Raw genomic sequence first — 13,284 nt, 5'->3', positions numbered from 1 at the left:
GGATTTCCAAGACTCAGATACAAGTTGTGAGGAGTGTCCTACAATAGAATATTAATGACCTGGCTAAACAGGAACAAACAGGAGTATGGTTTGTTTATAAGCACAGACCAAGTCTGCAATGGGAAAAAAAAATTAAAATTGTGGATATTTTCCACGTTATAGGTAATTCACTTCTCAGAAGCCTAGCCAAAAAATCAAAGTGGAGCCTACTTGATTGGCATTATAAAAGCAATTAACTTACAGACCTGTCAAATCTGTTAATGTTTGGCTCTGTCTGCTCTACTTGTCTATTTTGACTAGCTGCAGAATCATTTAATGATTTACAGACCTTTCAAGTCCTAAGTCATGGTAGCTGTATTAAAACTGTGACCCATTATTTCTTGGTCACATAATAAATTACTGTGACATCATAAATATCTTCCTTTTTCTCACAGAAAGTTAGATTTTAATTCCTAATTTGAGTTTGAGCCTTTCTTTTTGGATTTGGGGTTTTTTTGAACCTTCACTGGTAAACACTGTAATATTTTACTGCCAGTAAAAGAAGAAGTAAAAGGAGAAAGGGACATATAGTAAAATATAATTGTCAAAACAAATCCATGTGTTAAACTGCAGTGTGCATTCATGTAAAACTTTGCAGTCATTATTTCTAATATAACAGGTTAAAAAAAAAGAATAAGATTCACGTTGAATTAATATTAAGTAAGTTTGTTGGAAAAAATTTGACTTTTTAAGCATTCAGAATTGTTTGGTTCTGGAATCAGAAAACTATCAACATATACCTAGGCATCCCTCCTTGTTTTACAGTTTGAAAAAAAAGTTTGAAAAATTTTCTGTCTCTCTCTTTTTCAGGCAGAAAGGAAACGAACAGAAAGAGGAGAGGGAAAGCAAAATGGGAAAGTATCTCTTATTTGTTATGGAAAAATACTTTTTGTGAAAAAAAAAGTTTAAAGTAGATTAACTAATGCAAAAGGAAAATTCAAAATGAAATGAAATCAAGTTCTGCAAAATTCATTACTGATTTAGGGAAAGACCAGTTTAAGTAGGTATGTCTGGATGAAAATTTCAGCAAACTGTTGTTTTAAAAACATCCAAACCTGCAAGGAAGTATGGGGTGAGGCCAAAGAGAAGCAGGAGCTTTACATCAGCAACTTTCCCAGCCTTTGGTACAACTTCTTGGAAAAGGCTATCATGTTACTGTGTGTTGCCTTCCCAAACCTCATCATAAGGCTTAAGTCTAAAATTACATGAAAATTTATCAATTTTTAAAGAGTAGAGTCAATTAAAGACTCTACTCTCAATTAAAAGAGCAGTGCTGAAATAGAGTGAGTTTGCAAATGTGAAATAAAATTTAAGTCCAGATTTAGCTGGAGTTTTTTTTACCAAAAATTTATGATTAGTGTAAATGATTTTCAGCATGCTGAAAATAACTACAATTACAGTGGTTCAGAGAACAGTACTACACTTTAAAAATACCTAATTAATTATAGTATATTCCGTTACATTATATTAATTATGTTAAACAGAATTTAAATCTAAATAATGTATTGAACAACATCAATTTTATGCACGAAAAACAGCTTTAAATTTAATCAAGGGGAAAAAGCATGTATTAGGAGATTCTGAAGGTTTCCTTAAAGCAGATGTGAAAGTTGGATATACACAAGCAGGTAGAACTCTCCTTGAAAGTAATGGATCTCCAGCCACAGGGAGAACAGACCTCTGAGAACAAATCTGCTAAGCATTCAAGAGACATATGCCTTTTGCTGTCAAAGGTCATAAGAGCAATCATCAAGATGACCATCTTCATTTATCTATCTCAATAAACTAGACCAAAACTTTTCTGTGTGACAGCAATTGTTTGCCTCTTTTTTTTTTCCCCAGATATACATGCAGGTATTTTTTTCCCCTGGCATATATACTGTGCAGTTTAATTTTACATATAGCTCAGCTTCTCTTGCCAAATATAGTTGAATGTTAACATATTTAGGTTTCATAATAATGAAATCAAGAATGGCACCTTCAATCTCCTTTAGTCCACAGCTTCCAAATTTCTCAATTTTTGAAAGTAGGAGATCTAAATGTGGGAATTGCAGTTTACACACCTTCTGTTTCCACTGCAATGCCACAAAGAAAATGTAGCTCAGATGTGGACTTATCTTTATTACTCTCTGAAACATGAAATAAATGTTTTAAGTAGCTTAATAAAACTATTTGCACTGGATCTGTTATTTGGCACAATTCACATGGAATTTCACATCACATTCCTGTATAAAAATTAATTCTGGGCAGCATTTTGCACTCGATGTTAACCATATCTAATTTTTATGTTCCATAGCAGAGCTGAGGCTGCCCAAGCAGGTCTGATGCATTTTAACTTTATTATGATTCCTATAAAGTCTCTCAAAATATGCCTAAAATTGCCTTGACAATTTAAACAAAAGCAGATCTGTATGGGATCTGTAATTGTACTGTGCTACATGATTTAAGCTGGCTAATAGTGAGCACATACTGAGCAGCTGGGAAGGAAAAGACTGTGTGCTCAGAAGGAGAGGGGAGAGCAGAAGGAAAGGTTAATAAAGCAAAACGTAGTTCTCTTTTCTTGCTGAAAATTACGCCCCTATTTACTGAGATCATTGTGTTAATATATGCAGACAAGGCAACATACATTATATAGCGATTCCTTTAGTCATGCTATAATCCTTCTTCTGTTTTTCTTAGTGTGCTTTTATGCTTTATATCCCTCTTTATTTTGCATATTTGCATCTCCTTCCCAGTTACACAAACGTAATTTTTCCATTAAATATTGAACTGCTTTATTTAAGGTACTAAGCAAAACGACTGTCTCACCTAAAATGTTAGAATTAAAGGTAATGTCTCAAAACCCCAAATATAGTATTTATGACACTTTTACAAAGAGAGTTTTCCATGTGTTAATATAACTAAAAAAAAAAAGATATAATGCTATATTAAAAAAATCAGGTTACTTTCAACAGATGCCTGTAAGTGAATTAAGATTAAAAAAGCAAGCAGCTAAACTTGATATGACTTTAAATTATTTTTTATTTCAAATATAAAATTATAAAATTATTTTTATTTAAAATATAAAATCAAGTAAAAGACCATGAAATAAAGCTTCCAGAAATTTCAATATTATTGCCACTATAAAAAAAATTTATAGTATAGTACTTACAGCTTACACATCCTTTTATTAAGGAATTCCGAAGGTAAGTTATAGCATTAGCAGAAATCAAACCCAGCATATATGTGTCCATTTTAATTCAATAAGGTTAAGTCAGCTTTGTGGTTTAGATGCTCAGCAGATCAGAGCTCTACAGCATCATTACACCATGCCTTGAAACTGAAGATTTTCACTAGACTCATAATGATAAGGGTTATGTAGGATTTGCATGAGTGATGAGAGTCCAAAATGCACAGCAGAGATCAGAGTTCATGGTGGGTGTCAGGCATTGTGCAAATCTGAAAGCTACATGCATTTTTATGGGTAATAAATACTATAGTCATTAGGAAAATTTCTTACAAACTAAGGAGATGGAAATCTTGTGTTAGTAATTTACATAACAGCCTTCCCTAAGTATAAAGGTTGTACTTTTAATTGTATTCTTGGGGGTCTCAAAAAAAAAATCTCAACCTACCTATCGCTTTCATCTTCACGTAATAAAAAGCTATGAAACAGGCTGTTAACTGAATTAAGTGTCACAAGGTCATGAAATAAAAGATCTATTTTCTTCTTCTCTTCTTTCTTTTTTTTAGGAGAGAAAACAGTTTACAAAACAGAAAAAGACTTGTTCAATGAAACAATCAGCTTTAGTTACAAGTGCAAAAGTCAGCCATGTGTACTAATTCACAGCAATTATGATGCAAAGTGAACTCCTTGGAGACTTAAAAGTCAATGCCTGGCAATGGTTGGGCAAACAGCAGAGTGGAGCTACTCAGGTGATACTGACCCCTTCAAAGCCCTTTGTGTTACTGAACAACCCAACCTATCCAAATATCTGCTTGTCCTCCCTTTCCTAGGTATTATTACTATACCATATTCACAGGGCTGCTATTTAAAACATTACAAACTAGCATGCATCCCAGCACTCAGCTCTTGCATAAGCAATGAATACACTCCAAGGAAACAGAAGCACTGAAGAAGAAAAATTTAAATTTGTGTTTGTAACACAATCCCAGCTGAGAATTAGACGTAGAACGTGGAAAGGTGATAGGGCAGGAGTCTTAGAAAATTAATCTTAGTTGTCTTCCCCTTTTTAGACTTTAACACATCATGCCCTCCTGTCTTCTTGCCTCCCACATAAGCAATTACTACATTGTGAAATGAGGTAAAAATCCAAGAGTGACAATTTTCGAGCATTCAGCACTGTCCGTGCTGCTTCCACAATGAAATCACAGGTTTCACGATGGCTTAAACGGGGACTAAAAGTTGGACCAATACAATGTTGAAAGCTAGAGGAAAAAGCATGTTTTTGGTACTTCATATTTAACACATATATTTACACCATGATGGAAAAATTCACCCCAAAAAACCTAGGAACTGCTGATAATGAGTCTCTGTTACTAGTCTGAATTGGGTTTAAAATTACAAAAGAACCCAAAGACCACCTGCAGAAGAGACAAGTTGCAACCTATCTACCTGGCACCAAACTATGCCTTTAAGTGGAGCACTGCAGTTAAAGGAAAACTCAGGGCATTCTGCCTCTGCATGTCTACTGCTACAACTTCATGCAGCATCTCACTGTTAATAAAAATTTAGGACAAGCCAACATTTATAGGACATTTAAAATACAATCTCAAACCACCTATCTCTTAAGCAGATCCTTCGTTTACAATGAACTGCTGGCAAAAAGCTTGCTGCAGCATTCTTATGAATGACAGGTCTCTGTAAAGAGTGCTTTTTCTACTGCATTAAAAAATTCACAGCGGTCTGTAAAATAAAATCTCTAGATCAAATGGCATTTTAAATGAAAATTTTGCAGAATTCTCTATGGCTGCTATGTTCATGAGACTTTTTATTAGTGTAAGGGGCAAATACTTTTTACTCTGCAAGTGCTTTATTGCATTTTTCCTTCATTTACAGCATGCTTTTTATTTAGGGCTTCAGAGACCCACATTCTTCTCTCCCTCCCCTTCTTTTTTTCTTCCCTGAATGCTCCTAAAGTTACAGAACAAGGGGATCCTACCTGGCAGTCTACAACAGGTCAGTGATCAAACAGAAGGAGCAGTGAGACAGCAGCCAAATCCTGCCCCATCTCCTGAGAATTACAGAAAGCCAGGGCTTCTCAGCCTGCAATGCAAGCGAGGCACTGCACCCTGAGGCTCAGATAATCGTAGTTCACTTACTGCAAGCACACACAGCACAAATCTCTGCACCTACTGAGGTTAAGATGCAAGCATTTTTATTTAAGTTGCTGCTCACTGTAGTTTGCGACACAGGTAGAAGCTGCTTGAAAATATGACCTCATCTGTCTTATGACAGCAGAAACAAAGATGAATTAAAAATACACCAACATTGCTCTGCCCCAGTGATCAAAGCTGTTTTAAATAAACAGTGCTCTTTATCTGCAAAATGTACTGGTCTTTGAACAACTATTCGTTTTACCTAAAGTATTTACATTTGCTTGAACAAATCAATACACCAGGTACAGTAAGCTGTAATATGAACAGACAGAACTAGACCAAGTAGTGAAGTATTGTCATTTACCCGGTAATGCGCCAGTTGTTCATTAAGATACTACTTTGTGCAAGGAAAACACTCTTAAAATCTTAGTGGGTTTTAAATACAGCCTACATTCAGGAATGCATTATGCTCTGAGTTAACATTACACAGCCTACGTCTGCTACGAACTCAAAGAAGCATGAGCAGTCTTTGCCATTTCAAAAAGCCAGTATCACTGCAAAAAGTGAAAATTAGTGGGTGCAGTAACACATCAGGAAAGAAGTGACGTGGTAGAGTGGGTGCCACAAAGTAGTAACTAATTATTAACTTCTGGAAAGGTTAGCATGAATCCTCTTTAGGCCATAAGCTACAGCCAACATGAATAAAGACACATTCTTGATTAAGGAAACAAACTCTAAGCTGTGAGAATTAGAGAGCACAGTTAAAAGGCATGATGCACAGGAACATTTACCCTTTCATCAAGAACGGCTGGCCTATCTAGGAAAGAACTGAGATGCTCTAGCAGAGTCTGCTCTTGAACCGGATCTGTGGTTAAACAGAAGCCTTAGTCCACACAATTAATCTTATGAACTGCACTTTCATGAATGTCATATGAAGGAAATTAAAGATACTTACACAGCCACCAGCAAGAATTTCTGCAGCCAGTGGGACAGATCCATCTTTAGCCCTGAACTTATCTCTCACGAAATCATTAACCTTAAAAGACAAACATTTATGAAAGCTGATAAATTAAAAGGTCAGAGAAAACACTCATCAGCTGCAAATTCTGTGCAAATGAAAATGCAAATATATCTACTAAGCTACCAAACTGCAAGATATCAAAGAAATCAGTCTTAGATTTTATATTAAATATTCTAAAGCTATGTTCTTCCTTCTAAAAAGAATTTGCAGTATAATTCAAATACTTATTATTCAAAAGATAAATAATTGCTAATAATGTAATTTTTAATATCAGAAAATGATAAAATACATTAATATTTTAGAGGTGTCAAATTAATAAAAAATTAAAATTAACAAATTAAAATGTCAAATTAATATCAGAATGTTCAATACTAAGCTTTAACACAATGGCAGTTCAATTGATAGCATTACGTGCCTTTTTTTAAAAATGCATACTACTAGCTTTGATGAATACTGTCTTATCAGTGAACAAACAATATATTATGATTGGATTATAATAAGAAATTCTTAAGTGCCTTACAAACACTTAAGAAATAACAAAATTACAGAAGTAAAACATTTAGAAAAAACCATCACACAAACAAGTTCCTGTCTTACCAAAATTCACTACATGCTCATATTATCTATCTCCTATTGCACTGGAATCATATATACAGTAACCACGTGCAGATACAAAAACAAAAGCCCTCCAATAAGTAACTATTCTGACTTGCTAAGAAGTGAAACCAAAGGCCTATGCTACTTGCAAACAAGCAGATGAGCTGAACAAGTTGAATGAGCTTGTTCTATTTTGGAGTGAGTCCAAAAGTAAGTTTTCAGTAAGATTCTTAAAATTTACATGTACACCTCTGGATGAGACTTGTATGCCACCTGTACTGTTCACAAGTCAGATATTAACAATTGCTAATTTTAATTTGCTGCATTTTACAATGTGGAAAAATGTAAAAAAAATCCATTTACAAACTTACAGTAAGTTTTATGGCCTTCTCTGGTGCTACTCCTAATAGCTGTGGTAACAGACCTGTAACATGGAAACAGAGAATTCAAGGCATTGAGTAACTTGGTATTAAATAAACACATCAACAAATGTATGTAGAGACCAGCACCTAGAAACAGGCGATTTTTACAGCAATTTTGTGTTATTATATATAATGAGAGTACTTAAAACATTCAGTTTTGAGAACAAACTTTGTGCTACCACTTCAAGTGCTACCACTGTCTATATGTATTTGTTTCTTTTTCTTTTTAATTCATACTAGCTCATTTTATGTTTAAACACTATTATAGTTTTGCCAAATATGTTTCAGTAATGTCCTAAGCTGACTTTTATTTTCTGCATCTTCACACAAAAATCAAGACCTTCTAATTAATTTTGTGAGATACACAATGAATCCACTTCAAAAGTCAAAACCTCAGTACCTTTTCCTAGCAAAAACAATGGCATTAGATGGCAGGACTGAAGGGGATAGGAATCAAAATAATGCAGAACATTCAAACACGTATGACTGCATTCTTGAGCTCTTTGCCCAGCTAAATCATCAGCTCTTAAAACAAAGGAAGTTATGTTGCTTTCTACCCAGGTATAGAATTTTCTATTTTATTTTGTTAGAAGTGATGTGTTACAGAACTGGAAGTGTGAATTTCTGACTGTCAGCTTCACTTGTTTGAAGTGAATGGTCGATATTTTGTAAACATTTGAATGACACAGCCTAAAAATAGGCAAAGCTTACCAACAAAGCCTGAAGCTAGAATGGTGTTGCAAGCATTCATCAGCATAATGAAATTAGGACACCATTCAAAAATGTGAGAAAATCACCCCAGCTAGAGCTCCTGGTACAGAACCCTTTGTTTTAGCAGCTCAGGCAGCATATTTGGGTGCTTTCTAAAAAGCCTGACATTTTCACCTCTCCATGGTTTTATTTTGTTGAAAAGAAACCCCCAAAACAAGTAAGTTTCCACCTCTAAAAGTTAACCTCCTAAAAAGCATTTTCTTAAAGAACTGAATGTCAGAATAGCACAGAGAAAAACGCACATGGTCTGATTTAGTATATTCTTCAATCCTGCTACCATCCATCAGCTTTACTGGTTCCTACAGATTCTCCTAATAAGAAATTGGCATTGAAGAAAAGCATAATTTGGTTTGTGGTAGCAGGAGACCCAACCATATTCGTACACTGATGTCTTTATACTAATGTACATATACATGTAACATTTACCCAAGATAACTATGCTGCATTATGATCATATGACTGAATATTCAAATTTAAAAATACAGTAGCACCAAGTTCATATACAGTTGCTCAAAACCAAAAGAGATTCTACAGAGTAAGTTAAATTTTAGAATCTGAGTCTCTTAAAAAGTGTTACTTGTACAGTTGACGTGAAACCAGACCTCAATGAAAAACCATTAAGCCATTCCAAATTATGTAATTAAATATTACATTATCTGCAGCACTGTGAGGGAAACACAATAATATAAAATGAACAGGATTTTTTCATTACAAAATTATCTTTGTAATTGCTATAATATTTACAACTTGCTACAGGACATGTGTGGCTTTATATAAACATTATGGCTTTTATATAAACATTGTAGCTTCAGAGTTTAAAAATTGTTCCATATACTTTAAATGCACATCTTAAACCTAATCCAGAAAAATTAAGCAGGTCTGATATAGCAGATACAATTCTAAATACAAAGGTCATTAATTTTAAAATCACATATACATATATTATTACACCCAAGCTATATATACCATGACTTTCAAGTCATATTTTATCAAATAAATCACAGAAAAAGCCATTTTAAAATATCAAGATAGGAATAGTATAAAAGTAGTCCAGTTGATGATCTGCATAAACCTCCAATCTTAGAACCAACATTAGCAGGACAAATTAAATCCATTTTCACTGAACTGATCTGAAGATGGCCTTTTAACCATTTTTCAGCTCCCAAAACTTTGCCTTTGTAAAAACACTTGAAAGTCATAAGAAAAAGATGTTTATCTTGGCACAAGTTATTTTTTTTCCATCTGGTTTATTCCTTTTGTACTGAAATTTGAATGGGACTGTTACAACCCAAAGCTTTCCATAAAACTTTGAGGTAGAGAAGAGAAAGATTAAATAGAAATAGGCAGGAGTTTAAAAAAATCCCAACACCAGAAAAACCCAGCTGAACAACCAAAACCTAGAACATTTTTCTCTTTTCCTGCCTCTACTTCACACATGATTTTATAGTATAAAAGTGCTTTGTAAGTTTAATTACAGATAATGCTGTATACATCTACTGCAGTATAGCAGACGGTGTCCTATGAAAGGTAGCATGAATTTTAAGACCAGGTTTTATAGCCATACCAGGTGCAGCTAGGCCTACTGTCTCCAGCATCTTAGGAAGGCAGAGGGACCCTTCATTTGATCTCACACCTATCTCAAAGTAGTACCTGTGCATTCTATATGCTATGACCATCAAAATTAAATGTTCTTTTCTTTATTGTTTTGATGAGAGCCCTGAAACACTGTCGAGACATTTCTAAACATGATAAAGATGCTAAGTTTTGAAAGAAAGAAAGCACATCAAAGGCCCCATATGAAAATGTCGTATTTCTGTTGGGGTTATCTTGAGATGGTGGGAATTTCTTAGTGTTACTATGCATTAGCAGATCAGCAATATGACACATACACACATGGGGAACAGGCTTAGAAATGTCTGACAGTGCCTTAAAAATGCATGCCTTTTATAACATCAGAGCAGAATATCTTGCACATAGGCAGCTTGCTAGTACAGTACACAGTAAACACATTATTCAGGGCCTTTTTATATCCAAGGCTTTTTAGCAGCAATTACAATGTACCACTTTGTATCTGACACACTGTCATAGTGGGACTCTTAGGGAAGGGGAAGGTGTGTGCAAGACAGAGCACCAAAAGCTGCATTCATTTTGTGACACCCTACAAGTTATTTTCTGAAAGCAGTCCAAATACATTGTGAATACACACACAACAGCTCGTCCAGCCCAGCAGTACTCATAGCACTGAGAAACAAAAATCTTACTGGGACAAAGTATTTTTTTTAGATGTCTAACAGAGAAGTTTCAGTTTCACACCGTGTAACAGATGTGATTTTCCCTTCATATTAAGAAAAAACAGTGACTGAAGGTTTTGTTGCTTGGTCTCGACAAAATATTTGAAGCCATTAGGGCATTTTTCCATTACAGGATTCACACAATAAATTAGACAATTAATCACCAGTTGCTATTCAAATATAGCTCCCTCAAACTGGAAATGGGGTATTTCCTGAAAATTTTGTGCTTTGACAGAACTTGGGGTACAAGTAGGCTTGTAGTTCCCATCTATATATATGGTATTCCATTGTATAATTTGGAAGGAAAGCTCCTGCCACAGTCTTTTTGCATCATTAGCATGGGAGTCCATCAGTAATAATGAAGCTGGATGATGAACAAATCATTAAAATCTAAATTAGATGGCATTTGGAGTCACTGCAGGGCTAGAAGCACCATCAACAGAAATAAAACTAACAAACAAGCTCCTGAACAGCTAATGACCACAGATGACAGTGTCTTCAATAGCATTCCCTGTTTTTTCCATCCTCCAGGCAAAGTGGCATTAACAGCATGGCTACCAAGCATTTTCCTGAACTATATTTTATCTCTGGTACTTAAATTTCCCATGAAACTTTGATCAAGTATGTGTGAAATAATCTCTACTGGATGCTTTGCTTAAGTCTGTGAAGCATTCTGTGACTCATCAGGTGGACTTTGATTAAAATTTTATTATGACATGTAGGTGACCTCATCAGTTGGAAGAGACCTTGACAAATCACAACTTTCAAAATTTCCTTAAATTTGCATGCATAAAAATACCTGTGAGTTTCTAAATATGCATTTCAGGTATAAACGTAGACACAACAGTAAATTACAGGTATATGAGATGAGCATTCTTTTCAGCCTTGCTGAGAGACAGATGAAAAATTTATCTCAGATATAAAGTCTTTAAAAAATGCTAACTACACAGTATTAATATAATGCATATTATAAAGACTTTACAGAGGTTTCTATCATGTTTGTTTTTGTTGGTTTGGTTTTTTTTAATCCTAGAGTCTTCTCAGTGGAAACATTGATTACACTTAGAACCAAACTAACATCAAACGAAATTTAGTGCTCCCTATATATCCACAAGATGGTGTAATTTATCCTTATCTGAGATGGTGGTTTAAAACCAAGTTTGGAAAAAAACAGTGGTACAAAAAAGAAAAATCAGTTCACTTTGTTGGATGGAAATATGAGCCTTTTATTAAGAATATCTGAAATGTCTGAGTTCCGAGTGGGGCTTATAATTTCTGCTTGCTTTCTTTAAGTGCATCATGACAAAGAGACCACTGCTCTAAATGTTTCTAGTACAATTTTTAAAAAGCTTTTGCATCTATTCAGCCAAGGAGAAGTCTCCCAGTGATTACCCCCTCCTTCAGTGGGGACAAAACCACCCACACTGACTTAACCCTGAAGAAATCAGCTGAAGAAAGAATTGCAGTGACCGATGAGTAGTAAAAGGTAATGTACTCTGTAGCGTGTCCCACCTAGGGTAGAATTCAAGACTAGACTAAGATGACTCTTGCTAAATGTTTACTGCATTACATTGGGTAATTACACTAATCTATAAAATGCTCCTTTCAAATCTTCCTTCCTCTCAAGCTTAACTGGAAACTCCCTTCTGCACTCAGCTCCTTAACTTTCTTCAACATCTCCCGAGAGAGTGAGCAACAGTCTGAATTTACAGAACTGCACAGAAGGAACTCTAGATTTTTAAGCAGTTTTCTCTATTTGCCTCTTTAAAAAGAGCTAAGTCAGGGTGCTCCTTAAGGAGAGAATTTGTAGAACAGCAGGTCTCAATTTGCCTCTAAAATGATGGTATTTGACTATATAAGCCAGAAATTAGATTATTGGCCTGGTCTTAGAAGTTCAGCTCCACCAAACTGAGATTTCACTATTCGGTACTCCTTGGAAAACGGGAAAGTAGTAAAGATGATGGAGAACGGAAGGACAACCAATACTGATGAAGTTTCCTAAGGTTCCCTAAACCTGGCAATGAAAAAATCATTCCAAACTCAGGACAAGCAAACAGAGTTAAGAACATGCATTTATGACATTTCTGAGTTTTCATCTGTTTTTTTTTCCCAGGTGAAAAAAATCACTGTCCTTCAGAATTTCAATAAGACAGAAGGAGGCAATAGTAGAATTCTGAATATTTATTCTTTCAGGATGCTGGAAGAAGCAGACAAAAATTTGCAAAGAATACATTTGGTTCCTTAGTAATAACTGTGACTTTTGAAAGATTTTGATTGCTATAAATCCTGACAAAATAGAGACCATGTCAATACTCTTTATTAAATTATTATGTCTACTCCAAAAATGGCCTCAAACTCAGTCAGTAATAAGAGAGCTTTCCCATCTCCAATTGTGCTGAAATAATTACAGAGTCTGTATTTTGCAGAGGAGCCACCTAGCCACCCAGGTCATATGTTATAGTGTGCACATCTATCACACCAACTTGTTTTAATGTTGTTTCCCACATTGTTTTATGAACTGTTACTTTTTTTTTAAGGTGCACACCACTTTGCCAGTTCATAATAATATGTTACTAAAATCCTCTGTTCTTCATTCCTTACTCAACTGCCTTTAACAATTAATTTCTTTCATTACAATATCCTTTTCCACAAGTGAAAAGAAGTTTCTAAGCAAGCTAGCTAAAAATGAAGTCAGTAATGCAAGTTTCAAAATCCCCCCTACCAATATGGCAGAGGGGCATAAAAGATTTCAATAATTGCGACACCAGAAATATAATTTTCTTTAACTCTGTGACAGAGAAGAACTGAAATCTCACTCTGAGGT

At 34.9% G+C, this 13,284-nt stretch overlaps 1 protein-coding gene across 1 annotated transcript in view; it reads right to left on the bottom strand.

Moving 5' to 3' along the window:
* SLC25A13 (solute carrier family 25 member 13) overlaps positions 1-13,284 on the bottom strand; it is a 96,783-nt gene that overhangs the window by 22,589 nt on the left and 60,910 nt on the right. Inside the window, exons 12-13 of the mRNA XM_005418567.2 lie at positions 7,348-7,400; positions 6,314-6,394 (exon numbers count right to left, since the gene is read on the bottom strand). Of these exons, the coding sequence (XP_005418624.1) occupies positions 6,314-6,394; positions 7,348-7,400 (134 nt within the window). The remainder of the gene's footprint in view (positions 1-6,313; positions 6,395-7,347; positions 7,401-13,284) is intronic.

Source organism: Geospiza fortis, unplaced genomic scaffold (genome assembly GCF_000277835.1).
Source record: "Geospiza fortis unplaced genomic scaffold, GeoFor_1.0 scaffold138, whole genome shotgun sequence".
NCBI lineage: Eukaryota > Metazoa > Chordata > Aves > Passeriformes > Thraupidae > Geospiza > Geospiza fortis.
This window is presented reverse-complemented; position numbering and strand designations above follow the sequence as displayed.